Below are 21,818 nucleotides of genomic sequence, written 5' to 3'. Positions count from 1 at the left end.
GAATACGTGCGAGCTCAAACATCTTTCAGTTTTCACACAAATCTTCATCCAAATCGGCTCTTTCACCACACACGTGCTTAAAAATAAGAGAGTGCCTCTCCCTGAATCCTGCGAGCCATCCCTCGGAAACTTGGAATCCCTCGATGCCCAAACGTTCGCTGAACTGTTGAGCCTTTGCGTGAATCATGTCTCCAGTCATCGGAAGGTTGTGCGTTCTTACTTCTGTCACCCATTTGTAAACAGCTTCTTCGAGTTCTGGATGGGCTGCACTGCGAAGGCGTTTTCTTGAATTCACAAATTGCTCTTCTTCAAAAGCTTCCACGATTGCTGCTTCGTTCCTAATGTAGGTAACAAGCGTGCTTTTCTTGAGGTCATACTTTTCGGCAATTTCTTTTCTGGACAATTTTCCCTCCCTAACTTCGTTGAGTACCTGAACTTTTGTTTTTAAATCATTCGAAGAGTACTTTCCTCGCTTTTCTTTCGACATTTTCCGGTATGAGCATTAAACGCCGCGCACTCCAAAGAACAGAAACCTCTTCATCGCTGGCTCATTTTTCTCCAGTCTCCTTCTCCATCCTCCCGACGTTCTTTCTCACTTCATCGCTCACTCATTTCCCTCTCGTTGCTCCCGTCTCCTTCCGCGCGCCTCCCCACGTGATCGGGCCGGTGCGCTCTGACTGGATCTTATCTCGACTAATCAAATCGGCCCTTTCTCCGGCGCGAGGCGCCGGCGAAAGGGCGCCTGTCTGTGCGGGCGCTCTTTCGCGGAGCGCACCCCGGCTCGAGGCGCCGGGGGCGCCGACGGGCATCGCGCGTCTGTGGAGGTGTCGCAATCAGGCGCGGGCTCGCTGCAACGGCTGTTTGCCAATATGGGTAGGGACGCGTGTTGTGTTCTGAGGCGCTGTTTTAACCTCAACTTATAGTGTTAGCTTAAAAAATATTTCCCGGTTACGAAGATGCTGGCTCCCGGGACGAATGATCGGGTTGGGGATATTTATCAGATCGAAATACCGGGGTTTTCTGCCTATTGAAGCCTGTACATTTCTGGCGGTGCTAAACGGAAGGATTGAATTAACGCGATGATCGAAATAACGGGAGTCGAAATAACGAGCTTCGACTTTAGTATATTCCATGGAAATCATCTTGGAACAGAATATTGAGTACCAAAGTTGGTTTTTCATGAAAAGGTTGTAATAAAACTGCAATAATTAATCTGGATAAAAACAAAGCTGTTGTCATCTGATTAACAAGAATCAAATTTATATGTAGGACTTCAAGATAGAAAAAAAAATTGTAGAGCCCTTCTACTTCACGTGAAGATGGAGGACCAGTAAAGCTGTTATCTTTATGACGTCTAGGACGACCTCAAGGACGACTCGAGGACGACACCTAGGACATCTTCTAGGACGACCTCAAGGACGACCTCAAGGACGACTTCTAGGAAGACCTCGAGGATGACGCCTAGAGGGTGACATCTCTGACAACCTCAAGGACGACATCTAGGATGACCTCAAGGACGGCTCAAGTACGACCTCTCGGATAACTTCTAAGAGGACTTCTAGGACAACCTTGAGGACAACTTCGAAAACAACCTCGAGGATGACTTCTAGGAAGACCTCGAGGACGACGCCTAGAGGATGACCTCTCAGATGACCTTGAGGACGACGCCTAGAGGGCGACTTCTAGGACGACCTCAAAGACGACTTCTAAGACAACCTCGAGGACGACCTCAAGACGACTTCTAGGACGACCTCGAGGACGACACCTAGAGGACGACTCCTAGGACGACTTCTAGGACAACCTCAAAGATGAAGCCTAGAGATATAATAATAATAAATAATAATAATAATCTTTTATTTTCCTTTTTTCATTACAAAACGGACAAAAGGTGGAAAAGAGGGCAAAAAGCTGCTTCTGCAGCTTGATGAGGCCCTAGTTTCCACACACACCTTAGCGGAAAAACAGCGCAAAATAAAAATACAGTATAGACCACTGACAACGTAACCGCTTGTAGTGCAGGACTGGGTATAACGCGGTTTTTTTAAACCACCGGTTTGCCTCCCATAGAACTCCATGTAATTACATACCGCTTAAAATGCAGGCGCACGAAGGGAAATTCAGGCGCACGAAGGGAATTGCATTCAGGTACAACATTGGCTCAAATTCATCCCATCTTGTCTAAATGTAGCAGTATGTAGCAGGGTAAGCACCTTGAATTCAAGGTATACCGTATTTACTCGCACAATGAACGCACTCGCGTAATGAACGCACCCCCCAAGTCGGCTCTCAAAATTTCGACTTTTTTTTCACTCGCGTAATAAACGCACCCCCAACTCGGACGTCAAAATTTTGACCCCCTCCCCCCCACGCGCGCGAAATGAACACACTTTTCTATCCTGGTGCAGCGAGGTCGCCAATGCATGGGCAGCATGGGCGAACAAAACGCCTTGCAAAAGGCGTTAAAAAAATTCGCCAAGATCTAACGCAGTGGTTCTCAAATGGGGGTCCGCGGACCCTTCGGGGTCCGCGAAGGCATTCTAGGGGTCCGTGTTCATCAGTTAAGCCCGGCATTAAGTTTTATTTCCAGGTCGAGAAGAAATGTTAAGTTTTTGGGCCAGTTTCCTCGTGTGCTTGCCAATAAGAAAGGTCTACTCTACACTAGCCCTTACTTAAATCCATTTATTCAATTATTATTATATTTAACCTATACCTTCCCCCTCCCCTCACCCCGAACGGGGTCCTCCATCACCTCCGCCGATCCACAAAGGGTCCGCGAAACACCGATGGTTGAGAACCACTGATCTAAAGGAAGCAAGAAAAAGAAACATGGAGAGGAGCTTTTTTTTTTTTTTTGCACAGCGCAGTCTGGATTTTGGGTTCGCGCGCAGCCGCGCGCGAGGAGATAAGAAAGAGGAGCGGAGAAGCCCTTTAAGCGAACGAAACAGCTTGCGAAAGGCGGCAAAAAGAAAAAAAAACAACACTGAACTGAGAAAAAAAAAACAAAAGAAAAAGAGGAGCTTTTTTTTTCTTCTTTTTTTTTTTCCTGCACAGCGCAGTTTGGTTACGGGGGTCGTGCGTCGCGCGCCGCACCAAGGAGATAAGAAAGAAGCGGAAAGCCCTCGCCTAAGCAAACAAAACAGCTTGCGAAAGGCGGCAAAAAAAAAACACCCAAGAAACTAAAAAAAAAGAAAACAGTTTTTTTTTTTTTTTTTTGGCACAGCTTAGTTTGGTTACGGGGTCGGGCGCCGCGCGCAAAGAGATAAGAAGTTACTTCGATTTTTCAGGATAAAAGGTCCGTTCATTATGCGAGTAAATACGGACGCAAAAATTTTACTTTGCGTAATGAACGCCCCCCCCCCCCCCCCCAACTTTGCATCGATTTTTCGGAAAAAAAGTGCGTTCATTCTGCGAGTAAATACGGTTTTTACAGTTCAGCATAATCCCCTCAAAGCTTAACACACTTGGTCCAACGTTTCCTCCTTCAAGTGGCCCTTTTCGAGGTCTCCAAAAGAACCATTGACAGCCCAGGCCACCTCTTCACTCAAACAAAATCCTCTTTCAGCCAGGAATGTTTTGGCCTTCGGGAAAAGGTTTAAGTCCGAGGAAGCCAGATTGGGCGAATACAATGGATCCGAAATAAGGAAATACGGCACCCATCGTGAAAAAAGCTTTCTCTACCCAATTCATTATGTAAAGTATGAACTACTCGTTCACAAGGAATGCCCACAGCTCCCACAGTTTTACATACTTTTATGTATTCGACCATTTGCTCAAACCATGTTAGATTTAAATCCCAATTTCTGGTGTTGTAGTCATTCTTGGACGTCTCGAACATGGTTTATCAAATGTGTGCCAACGGTCACGCTTGAATTCCAAATCCTACAAGCTCACTGTAGAAAATGAAGGTGATGACCGTCGATGATAATGTTAATAAACGGACGCGCTGGTTTAAGTTACACAAGGCGTAAGTCTCCAACATGATTTGATTTGAGTTCTGTCGCATTCTTTTTTTCTCCAAACAAAGAAGTTCGATGACCACTTGAGCTTTGTTCTTATCGATAATCGGAAGTACTTAAAGGGACCATGAAGGCAATTTAATTTTTTTTTTAAAAGAAGGTGTTTTTGGAAGCATTAGGGTCCTGGCATGCCACACAATTTTTTCTAGAACGTTGTGACTTATTTCTGTACCTGCAAAAATTTGCGAAACCAAAACAAACATTCAGATTTCTTCCCTTTTTCGCCTCTGGAAAGAGAAGTGACGTCAGGGAGCACTGTCGGCATCGGTAGGATTTAGTGCACACTCAGTGTGGTTCCCGTGGTTCGCTCTAGTGCACGGCGGTCTGTGAAGAAAACCTGAAAGAAAAGGACGACAACGCCGCGCTCGCAAACGAGTTTGAGCTCCCGTTCAGCGACCTCACGCCGACTGAACGGGAGATGCTGCTAAGAACGCGGAACTCTGGATTGGTGCTTTACGCGGCATGATTGGTGAGACACCAGTTCGCAAAGCGTACACGAGACGACGCACGAAACCAAAACCAAGAGTCCGCCGCCCCCGGCGCTCGTACCTTTTTCTTTTTTTTTTTGTCCATGGTTGCTCGATGCTTGTTACGCGCCCGAGGTAGCAGTGCGGGATGCGTTCAACCAGTGACAAACGGAGGGATCGCTTCAGATTATGCTTTTATACACGGTATGAAACCTATTAATTCCCAACTACAACTTCAAAATATTATCCAACGTTCAAATAAACTTTTTTCATCACATCTCACCACCAAAATCGAAACCAACAGCGCGTCTATCGTTTGAACCAGTCGCCAGATGAGGAGCCCGTTGTCGTCACGCTACGGCGCACTTTAGTTCACCTTTCTGGAGCCGCCTCGGTGGGGTCTCAGGCATCGTTCCCGGCGCTATTATTACCGCGCCTGTTTGCTCGATTGGTGCGGCACCCAAAATTCTGTTCGGGCTAGAACTTGGTCAACAGTATCCGAGACGTGCCTGACATCCATTTCAATCGTCGAATAAAACTTCGAAACTGCCTTCATGGTCCCTTTAACGTCATTTAACTTCAATGCTTCTGAAAACCAGACTATTTCACAGAATGATACCATATTTTCTCGCATAATAAACACACTTTTTATTCCCGAAAAAAATGACACATATCTGGAGGGGGGCGGGGTATTCATTGCACGGGGTAAAATCTTTGCATTTCCACACTTTGTGCAAATGTCCTTTTAGGTGCCAACATGACACGGCAAGGTACTGTGGCACGTCTCCAGTGCTGGAGGCGCACCCACGGCTGGTCGGGGGCATGCCACAGTAACCATGCTTTATAAATTGCGAGCCTTTTAGGGCACTTTCAGGGTGCCTTTTGCCAAAAAAAAAAAGCGCCCTACGAAGCTCACTTAGCACAGAAAGCAAGGCAACCATTCTTAGGCGATAGATATTGCTAGTATCCGTTAGGCACACTCAGGTATAGTGATGGGACGAATCTTTATCCGAATCGAGATTCGGAGCCCAATCTTCAGATTCGGAAAGATTCGGAAAAGTAGCCGAATCTCAAGAGATTCGGAAAAGTTCGGAAAAATTCGGAGCGTTGCCATGGTGTCCAGATCACGTTGATGAGTGTTTCAACTTTTTGTGATATTAAATTCACTAAATTCTACAAAGTGCACAAAATATTGTTGTAAAATAATATCATAGTAATAAATTAACTTTTTCGCTCTGTTTATAATTTTTCGGATGTTTGTCGAGAATGGTAACCAGACATCGCAGGAAAATTGGTTTCGGCTCCGGATTGCGACCAAAATAGGCATGCTTGGTGCACGTGGAAATATAAGCGCATGTTTTCATTGCCCCGGCGGTTCGGCCAGTTCAGTGACAGTCGGTTGTGGGGCAGGCGGGTCGACGAGAGTTTCTTGGGCACCAGGAACCTCCGGCGTTGTCAGCAGGGTCATGGCAGTGACCACCGCGGCTGCCCTTGCGGCAAACGCAAGCGCGATAAGTTCCTCGTGGATTTCGTCAGGCTTGGCGTGGCCGCCCCAGCCTGGCGGGATTCGGCGGACGTGCAGCCGGTGCTCGTCCGAGGTTCGCAGCAGTCCCCCCCCGCAAGAGATCGATGCCATACGTGCGTGGTTCAAACCACGACCGGGTTCAAACACATTTTGTGCCCATAATTACGGTCATAGTAGCGGATTGTCTTCAACGTGTGTCCACTGTGGTATTGTTTTCGGAACACGGGAAACAATCTAAAACTTCTTGTGCTGTACTATTCTCCTGTACTGCATTTGTACCTTTCTGTTTGAGTAAAGCTATACGCACTCCGGAGTGCATTTCGGCCGAATTGGCTATACGCACTCCGCTAAACTCGAATAAAACGAATGGTCAAAACGAGTTTTCTGAGCGATGGCATAGCATAGGGGTTAGGGTGTCCGCTTTGTACGCATGTGGACGCGAGTTCCATGCACGGTGGGCCTACTTTTTTTTTTTTCTCTCAAACAAGTTGTTTTGTCGAGGCATTGGCGATATTTCCGACATTTTTTTGCAATGATGTTGTCGACGAAACTTTGCAGAACTAAATGGCATGGGTCTCCCTTTCCGGAGGTGCCATCGGGGAGAGCGGGGCTTGGGTCTTGGGTTGCCGGCTGGACGCCGCGAAGCGGCGTGTACTGGTTAAGTTTTGTAATTAGCAGCCGATACTGTCGCCGCGAAGCGGCGTGAACGCAAGCGGGGGGCTGTGTTAACGAGCTCCCCAGTGATTCACACGCCCTTCGAAAAGGGTGGGCCGAGCGGCATGAGCTCTGCATGGAGTGCGTATAGCCATTTCATCCGAAATGCACTCCGGAGTGCGTATAGCTTTACTCTTCTGTTTAATGATACGGTATCTGGATTAGTGTGTTTCTGAAGAATAAAGCAGCGTTGGACACCCCTGTGTTGTTTCTTTTTCATCAAATAAAGTTTACGTATACAAAACTTGCTGCCGAGAACGGAAAAACGACAGTGCGACGTTTTTCTTCGGCGGTGTCAGTACGCGGTCGAAGTTGGGATGAGCAACACTTTTCATCGCACTTACGTCTTACACAGCTTTGGAGGAGACGGATCATTCCCTTTCCTAAATATATTTATTACGCGTTGCGCCACATAATACACGGCATTTTGCTACTTTTACTTTACCGATCACCGCGAAACCGCGCAGAAACCGAGACCGTGCATTGATTAGGCCTACGCCAACCACACCGCATGATGGCTCACACCGATCAGCTCAGCTGAACCTGGGCGCGTGCCAGGGTTTAGAATGACAGTACAGTACATACCATACATTGAAGTAAACAAGAGAAATCTGGTTATATGCAGTAACAGTACCTAAAACAACCGCAACTGACCGCATTCGCGATGTTTACAAAAGGGTTTACGCTGCCGTGTGCAACCAGCGACGAACCTGACGAATCTCCGAATCTGCCGAATATTCGTCGCGAGAAGTTCGGAAATTTCCGAATCTGTCCGAATCCGAATCTCCGGTGATTTGTGCCATCACTACTCAGGTATAATCTGCGAATACGCATATAAGAACTTGTACGAAGTCCAGGGCCCCGACCGCCGAAGCCCGCTTGCACGGATCAAGTTTCGTTCACCGAGACGAGAACTCGTACAAAATCCAACCGCCGACCCCGGAAGCCCGCTTGCACGGATTTAGTTTCGTTCACGGAAAGGCTACCAGACACTCTCAGCCTACAGCGCAGCGTGTACCTGGCTATGCCGTTCTGTTGCGAATTAAATAAACGAATTTACCCGGAGTATGTGAAATTAGGCCTAACCACTTTCACGATTTCACTGTCTGAAAGCGGACCACAGACGACGGCTTGTTTGTTGATATCAACGCATCCGATAGACAAAGAATGTCCGGGGCTCAGCAATTCCTCGACCCAAGCTTTGTCGAGTGTGCGCGACAGGGCCGTAACCAGGGGGGGGGATAGGGGGTTCTGACCCCCCCCGAAATTTTTTTCTGGGTACGGCCCTGGTCGGTGCACAGGCAGCCAGCCGATTTTAATCTCCACCTCTGCGCACGCGCAGTGGCGCCGGTCGGCTACCGGGTACCAAACCGGGACCGGTTCTCCGGTTTGCTGTAACTCTCCATTATATGCCACCGATGCACATGATTCATAGGCGAAAATAAGACAACAGACACTTTCAAAATGGCCGCCGTTGTCCCCGAAAACCCCCCCGAAATATTTTTCTGGGTACGGCCCTGGTGCGCGACACTCGGTTTCACGGTTGATCACTTCCGTAACTACAGCAACTACGTACTTTAGACCATTACGAGAGCCACAAGAGCAGCCTAGCTTGGCTTGACTTGGCTTGACTTGGCCTGACCGCTTGGCGGCAAAAGAAAACTGGCTTAGTGGCTTGCTAAATTGGACGCAATTCGAGACTCGCAGAACCGAAAATTGGAGGTGCGTTGATTACAGAAGGGGAAAAAAAAAGTCAAAATATTGATGCCCATTGTGGGGGGTGCGTTTATTATGCAAGTGCATTGATTATGCGAGTAAATATGGTATGACATCTGAAGGGAATTCATACGGACAAGTTGCCAACACGGCAAAGATATCAGAAAAAAGTGACCCTCTAGTGGCCGTTTCTCGAAACTTTTTAATATAGCCTCGTAAAACAAAAAAAGAAAAAAGACCCAGGCAGCAATTTTCGTCAAGCCATGTTCTGCGCAATCAAACAAACATGCCGAAACGACTAATAAATGCAGTTCAGAAAGGTGCTTGAAGCCGTAGTAACTCGGAGCAAAAAACCTAATGGATCAAAAATTCCCGATGACACCTGCAGCATGAATCTCTTATTCTCCGTCCTCGAGAAGATGGACAAGAGAGCTGACCTTGTACTCAAACGTGTCTGTTTGAGGGTTCCAACCCACTCCTAGAACATTTGTTGATCCCAAGTTTCTAAAGTCGGTGTAGGTATGTTGAGTCTTGCTGTCTTTCAACACCTCGATTACTTGGAGGTCGTAAGACATCCACTTGCGAAGTGGCATTCCAGCATGGTTCATTATTTCTGTTGCCTCCTCACAAAGCACTCTTGCTGGTTGTCTGCCCTGGTCAGGAGGTCGTTTACGTATAGGTCATTCCGCAGAAGATTTGCCGTCGCCGTGTACTGCTCCGGCACGCTTTCGAAATGGTGCTGTAATGTTGCAGAAATGGGCTTGACCTTACGCCAAAAGGCATGTGCGTCATCTGAACTCGCAAGAAAGCCTTCTCAATGTCTGCGATTACGGCGATGTTGTGGGTGCGGAACCTGATCAGTGGGTCTATCAGCTCTCGATTCGAATTTGGTCCCTTTTCTAGAACATTGTTCAGTGAAACCCCACCTCCTGCACTCGACGATGCATCAAAAACCACCCTCAGTTTAGTCGTCCCACTCTTGTGACGAACAACAGCTTGATGTGGCATATCCAACCAGTCCCTTGTGCGGGTCATTTTTTCTACCCTCTCTGCGTAGCCTCTTGCAACGTAGTCTTGGATACAGGTACCATCATCTTTGATCAGCTGGTTAAGTTTTTGGAGAAGTTTAAGCCTGCGATTTGAGACGCCTCATTGCCCATTCCCAGTTGTCTCTTAACTACTTGGCAGTTGGCTTCCATGGAAGCGACACCTTGTAGCGACCGTCTTCGAACTTGATAGTTTTACGGCGGAGCTGTTAAGGGCTAGTTTCCCCAGTATCGTGTCCACAGACAAGCGGCGTGTCGACACAAAACTCCAGACACCTACCGCCATCTATGAGCGACGGCGGCAACCTTTCTAGCCTTTCCACCCTGGTTTTCACCAGAGTGGAAAGGCTGAATTTCTCTACGCATCGTCCTAGGAGTCGTCTTTGAGGTGGTCCTTGAGGTCATCCTAGACGTCGTCCCAGAATTGATCCTTGGGGTCGTCCTCGAGGTCGTCCTTGGGGTCGTCCTCTAAGCGTCGTCCTTCAGGTCATCCAAGAAGTCATCCTTGAGGTTGTCCCAGACGTCGTAAAGATAACAGCTTAACTGGTCCTACATGCTCATGTGAAGTGGAAGGGCTCTACCTTTTCTTTGTGACATTGTCTCGAGTTCTTTGATGCCAAGGTGTTTGAATTCCCAGAAGGACTTCGGGTACACCGATGTTTCTCCGTCTCCTCGGTCACGGTCACCCTCATCACGCTTGTAGCCGAGAAACAGATTGCCGACAATCCGGTTGTTTCTACCTGGCCTTGCAGGGTCCATCGGGCCGTGTTCACTGTCCATTAGCCTGGGGCTCAGCCGCTTGAATGATCCAGTGACGATTGCCCAGAACTAATCAGCTCCAATCGGGGGGCTCATCCCATCCTCATCTTGAGCCCCTTGCGTGGCGTCTGCATCTGCATGCCCTGCCTCTTCATCCAGTCTACAGCAGATTCCAAGGGAGCAGTCGTGATATCCACTCAAAGAAACTTCTAGAGCCTCTACACAAACTTCTTGTATATTGTTCCTCAGCCATAGCTCTACCCGACGACATTTCGTGTGTTTGGCGACCGCACTGTCGCCGAAGGTGAACATCTTGAGCTCTTTCTCTCCCAAGGCCTTTAAGCGCAACTTCATGGAGACGCTGCGCTGGACAAACGTGCACTGGCTGCCGCCATCAAGGAAGAGTCTAACAAGGGTGCGCCCTGCTGGCCCTCAGCCCATGCCTGTGCAACCTGAAAGAGCACCCTTTCCCTTTCAATGTGATGGTCTCCCGCTCCAAAAGAAGACTGCAACACCGAATGTTTGTGGATCGCTTTACCTAATGTTAATGCTGCGTCTCTCTTTCGTGGCGCTGCAGATGCCCGTCAGATTAAGATCACAAATACTTTTTTTTTTTTTTTTTTTATTCGTGCAACAAGCAAAGCTTGAGAGTGGTCACAAATACTTGTGAGGTGTTTCCCGGAGCACCGCATACATTTAAGCCATTTCGATGTTCAGCAGTCTCGGGATTTGCCTTTCTCTGGGCAACGAAAGCATCAGTTGTCACATTTCAGAATGTCTCTCCTGTCTGAGACCGATATCCCTGCAGCGCACCCCTCTGAGTCACGATCGTTAGAGGAGCAAAAAATTCACCTTTTGTCGTCTTTGCCAGTCATGGCATTCAAGGCAGTTGCTGAAGGGATGGGACCTGCCTGGTAGCTGCTCATTCTGTGATGCAAAGGTGATCTTTTTGTGTTTCTACTGGTTGCATCTTTTTGCGATATTCAATCTCTCTTTTTAGGAAGCGTAGCAAGGTCTCCAACTGATCTCCCTCTCGTCTGTCCTTGTCTTGCCTCCGGTGATACTCGAGGCAGAGGTCAGTGGGCACGGCTTTTCTTGGTACGGTGAGGAGCAATACTCCGTAGATGCTGGCACGGACCCCGAGAGCATTAAGACTTCTCACCCCCATCTGCACTTCGTCAAAAAGTGACCAAAGTTTGTCGACGCTTCAAGATTTTCGCAATAGTGTGATGTTCAGCAGCCTCGACAAGTGGCCGTCGATAATGATATCCTGGCGGCCAAATCTCTCCCGCTGAATTTCGATGGCCTGGTTATAGTTTACCGATCTGAGATCAAGCCCCGCCACAGCCACGGCTGCCTTTCCTGCGAGGTAGCTAGTCAGGTACTTGAACTTATTGACCTTCGACAGCGTCAAGCTCGCGTTGATGGTGGAGTCGAACTGGATCCAGAACCCTAGCCACGATCGTAGTTCACCCCCAAACTTTGAAATCTTTACCAATGGGCTTGTCTGTACGACGCTATCCCTCGACGCTGCCTGCTCTATGAAGCCAGGGTTCGATGTTGCCGGACTCGGTAACGCTATGTCATTTAGTTGGGCCTGGTCACGGAGCATGCCTTTAAGTGTAGTCTTCACTACGCTAACCTTCTCCTTGTAACTTTCGGCGCATGCAACTTCCTACTTTAAGGCCTCGTCTCCGACGCCCTGCTCAATCTCGCGGTTTGTTTCCTTGAGGGAGTCTTCTTTCAGCACAAGGAGATCTAATCTGGTTTTCAGCTGACCGACCGATGTGGGATCCGCCATGGCTGCGACCTCGTTGATGAGCTTGGTTGTCGCAGATTGCACGACTGCCCGTCGGTCAATAAAGGTCGCAATGCTGGTTTCCATCTTTTCTGGAACTTCTTACTGCCGAGTTTTGGCACCAAAAGATGAAGTAATATATCCCAAGGTACCTGACTAACCGTCTTTAGATACCTGATTAAGTTAGCCAGGCAGACCAGCAGGCGTCCATTCCGGAGGGAAACATGAAGAACGCTTCATCATCAAGCAAATCACAAGTGCGCAAAAAATAAAAAATACAGCAATGGCAGCGCAAAGAAGATAGCAGTGCGCAGACGTGCAAATGCCAACAGGTGGGAAAAGCGTTTGTTTTCACCTCAATCGCTTAGAAGATCAATAACTTAAAAACAAAAAATCTGCCAAGCTTTCCGCTTGCGCACTCTTTCATTTCAAGAATGCTCCCGAAATTTTTTTTTTCCTTCAAAAGTAAGAGTTTTGTCTAGTAGGGTACATTGTTGGGCTAGTTGGTTCATCTTAGTTCAACATGATTTTTAGCGCATGTCCCGTTGCGCTATTTTATATGTTTAGTATGAATTTGATTGCAAGAGTGTTCCTGAATTCAAATGAAAACAGCCCTATGACAACTGGGGGACATGTCCAGATCCTGAAAGTGCTCCGAAAACGTCTCCGAGACATGCAAGGAACAGCCCGAGGGACCCCTCACCGCGTCGGGCCGGTCGAGCAGGATGAAGACGAGGTCAAAGCGGGACAGGAGGGCGCTCCCCATGCGCAGATTCTCGGCGACCGTCTTGCCCCGCTGGTAGTGTCCCCCCGCAGGATTGGCCGCGGCCAGGACGCCCGCCCTCGCGGGCAGCGAGACAGAGAGCTCCGCCTTGGCGATGCTCACGCACTGCTGCTCCATGGCCTCCAGCAGTGCCCCCTGGGCGGCGGACATCTTGTCCAGTTCGTCTATGCAGCAGCAGCCTGGAAACAAGGCGTCCAGTTGGTTGGCTTTGTCCAGGCTTCAGTTGTCCCGCCTCCAGTGCCTTGGACGTCTCGTTCCAGTGCCTGCCCACAGCCAAGGCTGGGAGTGGTGGTCCCTACTGAGAAGAGTGGTCCCAAGACTTCTCAGGAGACCGGCACTCGCTGCCATTCGCTTGGGTTTCAGCCCACTTTTCTGTCATTTTCACTTCACTGTCAACACCCAACAAAACAGCAGTACTGAGCTACCTTGACAACTGGTTTTCAGTCATAATTGCGCATTTGTCACAAGCACTTTTTGACGCATCCGGTCATGTTTGTCATTAATTTCAGTCGGGTTCAGTAGGAAAACAACAAAATTGATGCACGAGGAAGATTTCCATCATCTCCGACTGAACCCGCTGATGCTAGTTTCCAAAAAATAAAGTAGAAGCGTAGTGAAAAAAGGTCGACAACCTGATAAACTCTTTCGCGCCCGTCAAAATCGATCAACCGTGATCGACAATTTCTAAGCCCAGTGGCAAAGCCTCCAATGCGTTTCTGGACAAGTTATGGCTTCTGGTAGTTAGAACAGGAACTCTCATTTCTGTCTCAATACACTGAAAACGACTTCATTTTCGCCAATTTCCCGAATCGCCTATAATTCGCAAAAAATAGGTCCCACGAACAATTGTGGTAAACTGTAAACACATTGGAATCTATATTGAGATCCCACCACATCGCGAAAATGAGTACCCGCTAATTATTCCAAAACTTCAGCTTTGACCTAAATTGCGAAATATTGAGCCCGATAAAAATAAGTAGTTTACGGTAGTTCTTTTTCAATGCATTAGAGCTTTGGTACATGCGCTGCCCTTGGACGATTTGGAGCACTCTGGTTTCGAGTATCCAAAGTTTGCAACGTCGTGACGTCGCCACGGGATGGCGCCCCAGCCCCACTGAATCTGGCTAGGAGACATCTTCTGCAAGCGCCGACAGATGGCAGCGAAGGCATATTTCGAGACGTGATAGGACGGATAGCAATGGAGGCTGCACTGGACTGCCCGGTCATAGAAAGCGACGCCATGACGTAACACCTAGCAACTGAAGATTGCCGGCGACGTTCCACTTTGCATATTTCGGCGTTTATTCGCCCCCTGCGATAATGCCTGATGGCGCTGCAGGACTGTGATGAATAAACAAGGAATGGCGATTTATCGTAACCAAAATGGCAGCTGAGAAAGAACGCTTCACGCTGCGAACATATCGAAGAATACCATGCATCTGCCCATTCCACACTAAGCGCCCATTCCCAAATATGTAAGGTCTCAGGAAATACGTGCAGTACATTGATATGTAAAATTGACGACCGGACAAGCGCCTATCCCCATTTTTTCGCAATTATTTCTAAATTTTGAGTGGGTGCTTGTCCGGTATTTTACGCTAGCGTCTTTACTGCGTGGCATGCCTCCTCGGAAACGTTTCAACTATCGCGATTTGAGGACGTCTGCACTCGATTTTTTTATCGATACTAGAACAAGCGAGTCGAAAGATCATGTCAGATTATCAAATTTTTAGTTCCGACAGTAATGATTTGTCAAATAAGCCCGGAAAATTGACAACTCTGCATAGGTCAGAAAGAGGTATGACCCGACCTTTCATGAAGTTTTATTAAGGAAAGCGGTGTCGCGTGATTGTAATTTTTTTAATTATTAGGATGTCTAGGTACGCCGACAATGAAAATAGTAAAAAGGTGTTACAAAATTAATGTTGCGCCCATAATGATGGCACGCTATTAGGTAGCATATAAAAGCATCGAAGGACACTTTTCAAAATAAGACGAGAAACGTGATAAAACGCAACAAAAAACATGAATACAACGCTTTTGCCAAGCTGCGGAGGGAAGAGCGGCGAGTGCAAGCCACCTTATGGCAGCCGTGTCACGTGATCCTAGATGGCAGTACCCACGCAACGCAAGTATAAGAGCTACGTGGAGCGCAAGTTTGTCTACTTCTTTTGCGGGGGTTGTGGGAATGCCAACCTCCGATCGAAGGATAGTGGGTAGACCTCGAGGCAGCTTACTTTCATGTCTACCCACTATCCTTCCATCAGAGCCAATCGGAGCTCGGCGTTTGGACGTCACCACATCCCCTACAAAAGATAAAAACAAACATCTACTTTTTAAATTATTGCCCCATACACATTTCTTTCCGTCTTTGCATCAAGAGTGTCGAGTTGAACCTAAAACCGTATTGAAACCGTTAATTACTGAACAGGAACAAAACTGAAACGAACCATTTCATTCCAAAATTCTACCCTATAGGACAGGAAGGAACAATGGGACAGGACACAGCACTAACTCACAACTGATTGTTTACTGCTCGTGTCACGAAAGAGGTGATTACATGCGTTGCCGAAAAAGAAGAAACTCTGGATATTGCCGCATGCAGGGTCACGGACTTGTAGAAGGTTCTTCTTTATTCTTGCTGCGGACATACCTTCTATCGTTTATCCCTGCTTTTGTTGTTCTAGAAAGTGAGTGTTCATTCTCGCCCCGAGCGCGCTACGCTCGAACCTTCTCCGCCGAATCTTCGAGATAGTGACTCACTCTGGATGAGAGGCCACCCGCAACCTTGTCGAGCCAGTTTTTGCCTCAGCGTTCGACTCTGCTGTCACGCCAACTTCGACGCCCGCAACGCTTTGCTTTTTTCTGTCTCCTTTTTATTTTTTGGGCACAAGTTCGCCCCCACTAAACATTTCAGTTTTCCCCAGTTATTCCTTGTCTCGCCTTGTTATTCGTGACAATATCTTTTAGGTAGCTTGAGCTCCCTTAAGTTCAATGAGCTTTTCCTGAGACACAAAAAGAAAAGTGGGTGTGGACTTTCTCTAGATGTGGAGGTTCTCCTCCTTCCCAGGCCTTGTTTGAAGCGCTCAGCTGCAGGGTCGAGGCTAATGGCAGTGTGGTCCCCCATCTCCAAAACCCAAGTGGTACACCGAGTCTTTTCTACAACTCCCGGGATTCCATCCGGAATGGTCACGTCCAAGAGCCTTTGCTATATAGCGAGGAATGTGGATGGGATCATACTTGGCATCAGTACTATCTGGTAACCTTCCTATCAACCAGGGGTTATGTGACATTAGATATCTCCTTCTCCATCCAAGACCTGACCTCAACAGCATCCACGCTCTTAACAAAAACTAAGAGACTGAAATTCCAACTACCAACCAACAACACCTTCTCTTTGAAGGAAACCATACATGTTGGACATACCTTTTCAATCGGCCCATTCTAGAATCATCAAACGAGAAATTGTGCAGAGGTGTCTAAAAGCAGCTTCGCAAAAGTCCCGCCAACATACAGCTAAGACGAGTGTCCAGGCACAGGTTCTGGAAATCCAAGTTCCCTAGTGTTGCATGAATGCTTGGCAGCACCCAATCAAGAAAAAAAAAAAACGCCAGCAGTGGTATACACGCATAAAATATCTCGCAACTTGAAGCGGATAGCTACAAGATATGAAATACAGGTGGCCATCTCGGCTCCGGACAAACTCAAAGATCAATAGACCACAGAAATGTCCTAGTCCATGTACTGTTCCACGCACACACAAACCCTGAAATGTGACGTCGACATCACTTAGGAAAAACCACGTTCTCGTGGGAATGTACTGGGTCAAACTGGGCGTAATGTGCGACTATGAGAATGTGCCCCTCTTCGTCATCTTTGCCATTCATGTCAAAGGCTCTGCATGCAACCCCATGTTTACTCAAAACTCGAATCCTCAAGCGCTACTACAGCAAGAGGGCCAGAGCAACTCATGAGGCCCATTCTATCCTAGATCAAGGAGACTAGTGCATAAGCGCAACTTCCGTAGCACTGTCTCAAAAAAAGCACCATTATCTAGAAGTTTTCTTAAAATTCAGCGGGTCACTGTGATATTTCAAATTACTTCTCTTTTCCATTCATTTCTTAGCTTTTCTTTATTTTCATTTCGTTACTATCCTATTTTGGTGGTGTAATTTGAGCCACTCATTAATGCACATTTATAGCAGAACACATTTCTACTTTTCCTTTTTCAGCGATTCATCACATAAGTAATCACTTGGTTCACTTTGTTTACCTCTTTCATGATGGGAGCAGTAAATAATCCGTTGTTAGCGCTCTATTCTTTAATTTTCTAATGAATAGTCATCTAGCCCAACAGTTAATTTTCATTCAAACATTTCATATTGAACCCAAAACCAAACATTAATATTGAAACCGAACCCAAACTTTCACATGGTGGCTACTGGTCCACTGAAAAACGGTTCAGCGTAATGAAATGACAATGAAATGAGCCGCACCTCTTTCTGCCTGTGGTGACGCAAAATTAACTTTAACATTTACGGTGGCAGCATTAATGGCAGAATGGTACCTAAATAACTGACAGCAACGTGCGGACAAGCTCCGTAATGAGACAAATAAATACACTTCCCATTTATGTGCAGCACGACTTACATTCTGCGAGTCGATGCGGAAGTGTGCACCTCTAGCCGGCTATGCAAGAAGCTACTCTTTGTTTATTTTGTAGTTGCTAAACAATTGGCCTCAGAAGAAAAAGAAACCAAAAATGAGAGCCGTTGTTTATATGTTGTTTTACGACGACAAAGAGTGAAGATGCCAACGAGAAGGCCAAAAAGACCATGCCGCCAGGAGCGTGACACAGCAGTGCTGGGACATTGGTCACCCAAAACGCTGCACGGGGAAAAAAGAACATTTTTTTTTCTAGCGTTGTCCGAATGCAGCGTGCCGCCTGTTCCTTGTTCGAGCCATCATTTAAATGTCTTCCTTGCCTTCAACGGAGTCATTCGGGACGCGCAGTTTGCGACAAAGTCCCACAAGGACGAACGAACCTCGGTCCGCCAGGACGAGCGCTCCGGCCTCCAAGGACGCCTCGCCCGCAGAGCCCCGAGCAACAGACACCGTGAGGCCCGCGACGGTGGCCGTGTTTCCGCAAACGTAGACTCCTCTCGGAGCGACCCTGGCGCACGCCTGCAACAGCTGGCTCTTGCCCAGTCCCGGATCTCCGACCACCAGGACATGCGGATCTCCACGAACCGGCACGTGGTCCGGGTCGTCCGAGTAGCGACGGACGCCGCCGAAGAGCGCCAGCAGCAGGCCCGCCTTCACCACCTGGGAGGCGAGACCCGTCGGTCCGTACCTGCAACTTCAGTCGGTGCACCTGTTGCCCCGAAATGGCCCCAAAGCGGCGAAGGACACGAGCCGGTGGGCCCTGCCGCTTGGTCCTACGAGGTGCGGCAAAAAGGAGGAGCGAATGCAAATTCCGTGGCCTGCAGCGGAGCGGGCGTCCTTCTGCTTTCACCCCCAGCATCACGGCAGGCGTGACGACGCAAGTACGACGTGGTCATTGGGGAACCGGAAATGACGCGGACTATGGCAGCTCATCCCAGTTGGATTCTCATCCCAGCCACCCTTGGAGCCGCCCGAGGGACAGAGGCAGTCACTGGACCTGCCTTGAAGTTTGGCGAGAAAAAGCGTCCGACTCGAGCGCTTTTCTCGCTTTTATCGTGCCTCGAGATTAACTTTGAAAAGACTGGGACCAAATTATCGGCTTCCAATTGAAGCGAGGTTTCCTTTGTTCGTCGAGCATTCCTGTAACGATTAAATGAGTGAAGAAATAAATCGGGTAGGAACTTCCTAGAATTAAATTTTACAAAATGTTTTATACTGCATTGCTACGTTCCCCTCTCAAATGCAAGTACTATGGAAAGGTAAGCCTGCCACAACTTTACTGCAGGGAAAAATAATGGTACAGTAGAACCTGTGTAAAGTAAGCGCCGTTAAAGTAAAGATATAGTAGACATATTGAATCAAAGTTATGCTCGTAATACTTATGCAGCTATCTGAGGTACCGATGTAGTGAACATGTTTTCTCCAATAACTAAACCTTGAACAGGAAGAGTTTCTACTATATAGGCCTGTAATGCTAGGCACTCTAAGTTTTCAAATATATAAAAAAAGGCCTTATTGGAAAGCGGTTTAAAAAAATGGCCTCTGAGTAAGTCATGACAGATGAAGGCAAAAATACTGCAAACCATGTAGGTTCCTCGGTTTCCCCTTACGATAGACCTCAGCAGGGGCTACGAGCCACCAGAGGCTATCCATGGTGCGTTATTGTCACCCGACGTTTGGGAGGCAACGACACGTGGGGCAAATACTAGAGCACTGTGCGGGCAGACTTTTTTAGGCTCGGCCCGCTGGCTCTTAGTCTTACCCGACGGGATGCCCACTTCATCAGGCCCGGTGAAAGGCCAAGGCATCTTCAATTCAAAGCTGCCTTAGAAAGGTGTTGGTGCATTCGATTCATTTAGCCTAATTTCTCCGAAAGACACCGTCATATCGCAGTCACATGGTGAACCTTTAAAGCTTACACCAATACAAAAGACAGCTTATCTTTGGCAGCCAGCTGGCAGCTGTTCCACTATGCCCATGCAATCCCCGGGATTCTTCTTCGCACCTCCTTGTGGGCTTTATTAGTCCAAGACAGCTTTCTTTATTTGTAAGATTTTTTTAGTGGCGTTGTAGCAAGTCACGCGCACTTTGGCTCTTTCGTTTTTTTTTTCCAAATCTAAACGATCAATGCGCTTGCATTTCCTTCTCAATGTTTTAAAAATTGTGCTACCTTGTTGCCCGAGCCCCCTTGGGCCCAGAAACAATCCGTGTTACCCAACCTGGGCCCGGCCCGTGCCCCGAAATAATCTGCGCTACCGGCTTTTGGGTTGGCCCGTCCTTGTGCAGTACTCTAGCACATACTGTCATGATATCCCGAGACCCACCTAAAATCGAGAGCGACTTAGAATAAGGAGACTTTCGCCGTGCAATCGAGAAAAGTAAAAAAAGAAATGCTATTTCCAGGTTCCGTGTTTCTGCCAAACTTGTTATCTCGGCCAGGTGCAATAGAGCGAAGATGACTTGCCAGCCAGCAATGTTCGCTTATATGCCACCATAGCTAATTAGCCACATTCACAGAGGGGATATCATTGATCCGGACGCTACAATCACTTGCTGTTTTAAACATCCGGCCGAAAATAGAGGGCAGCTTATCTTTCGGGGCTACGGCATCGGAAGTTACACGATAAGTTGAAGCACTTCGTTGGCTCTCGTGGCTCATCTGCTGCAGCCTATCAAAAGGTGAAGCGGAGATGTGGTAAATGAGAGATAGCCCCCTAACACCAAAATATTGCCACGGATGAAATATGATAGGCGAATGTAGAACTTAAAATAAATATTTTAATGCAGCAGACTCGGGCCAAAACAACACATACAATAATGGCCGTCGCAGGCATAGACGTCGGCGAGGCAGTGGGACCGAGCGGTAGCGCAAGACTGACTTGGTACTTCACTCCATGGCTGTTCTTATACACAGCCTGCATTCCTGAAGGCTCCTACCCAGATGATACAATCACAATGAGAATGCACTGGAACTTTCCAGCGGGGCAACGAAAGGTAAATTGGAAAATGCACGGTCGGATTTGAACCTCATTTGTTTGCATGGGAGCCGCCTGTGTTGCCCACTCAGCCACGCACGCAGCCATGTTTATATGACCCCGTCAATCTCAAAGTAAACGCAGGATAACGAGTCTTTAGCGAGGACCACTGGAAATTTCAATACCAATTGATGCAATTAGGTTATTGCCCGCGCCAGTCTTCTCACCTCGTGGCCATAGATGGCGGGACAAAGCGAGTTGACCAGCAGACGAAACAGCTGCGGCTCGTCGTGGATGGCCTCGATGGCATAGTAGTCGCCCCTCCCGAGGTCGGGCCCCAGTGGCGACACCGAGGCCGCGTTCTTCTGCTCGCCCGTCACGTGATTGGCCAAGAGGTAGCAGTCCACCGGACCGCCCACCGCAGAACCAAAACCAGAACCGGGCTCGGAGCGAGCCAGCTCCACGGTTCCCACGACCGTGACCACGTCGCCAGGAACGGCCGAGCCGACCAGGTCGTCAGTCAACTCGCAGTCCAGGATTCGGGGCACGCGGCCCCCGCCTTGAAACTCCTCGAGCTCCTAGAAAAAAAAAAAGGGGGTCCAAGTACCTACAGTATGGATAAAGTTGAGTCGCCCGATTGCAACCCCAATGGCACGGATCGCCCTACATGGATATCCACGGGACCATCTGTGACGCTCATGGCTTCTACGGACATCCATAAATCGATCAAAAAACATGCACGATTGTTCACGGCACAAACTGAGCTGAAATGTCCCATTGTAACCCAGAGAGTCTTAATAGGTGGGAACAGCGCAGGAAAAACCGACGAAGGACGAGTAGAAGAAGTGCACAAACACAGCGCTGACTAACTGAATGTTTATTTTCAAGCGAACCAGAAAGTAAACACTGGGTGTGGAGAGGAAAAAAACACAGAAGCCAAAAAAAGGAGGGAACCCGATAAAACAAGACACTACCACGCCATATCACTTTCACACACGTCTGCCACAGGTTTTCCTCACCACACCCAGTGTTTACTTTCTGGTTCGCTTGAAAATAAACATTCAGTTGTTAGTCAGCGCTGTGTTTGTGCACTTCTTCTACTCGTCCTTCGTCGGTTTTTCCTGCGCTGTTCCCACCTATTAAGATGCTTAACCAATTCGCCCAACTCTCTGCCATGTTAACCCAGAGAGCACAGATGGCCTATGGACATCTGTAGTCTATGACATCTACATTCTCTATGGCATCCATGACTGGACCTATGAACATCCAAGGTTCGTGAGTCTATTCATGTCTGTTTGTGCCATGAATAGAGCTCAAATCCGCCACATTCATGATTCCTTCAAGATTCACGGA

The 21,818-nt window shown here is 48.0% G+C and overlaps 1 protein-coding gene across 4 annotated transcripts in view; it reads right to left on the bottom strand.

Annotated features, from left to right (window-relative positions):
• The window catches only part of LOC8038969 (DNA helicase MCM8), a 67,192-nt gene that overhangs the window by 23,209 nt on the left and 22,165 nt on the right, over positions 1 to 21,818 (bottom strand). For all 4 annotated transcript variants that reach the window (XM_040206830.2, XM_029976578.4, XM_029976574.4 and 1 more), the window contains 3 exons: positions 20,693 to 21,043; positions 17,871 to 18,150; positions 12,745 to 13,004 (listed from right to left, as the gene is read on the bottom strand). In XM_040206830.2, the coding sequence (XP_040062764.1) occupies positions 12,745 to 13,004; positions 17,871 to 18,150; positions 20,693 to 21,043 (891 nt within the window). The remainder of the gene's footprint in view (positions 1 to 12,744; positions 13,005 to 17,870; positions 18,151 to 20,692; positions 21,044 to 21,818) is intronic.

The sequence above is a fragment of the Ixodes scapularis genome, unplaced genomic scaffold (assembly GCF_016920785.2).
Source record: "Ixodes scapularis isolate PalLabHiFi unplaced genomic scaffold, ASM1692078v2 PGA_scaffold12__126_contigs__length_90152505, whole genome shotgun sequence".
NCBI lineage: Eukaryota > Metazoa > Arthropoda > Arachnida > Ixodida > Ixodidae > Ixodes > Ixodes scapularis.
Note: the sequence above shows the minus strand (reverse complement) of the source record. Positions and strands in the feature narration are given on the sequence as shown.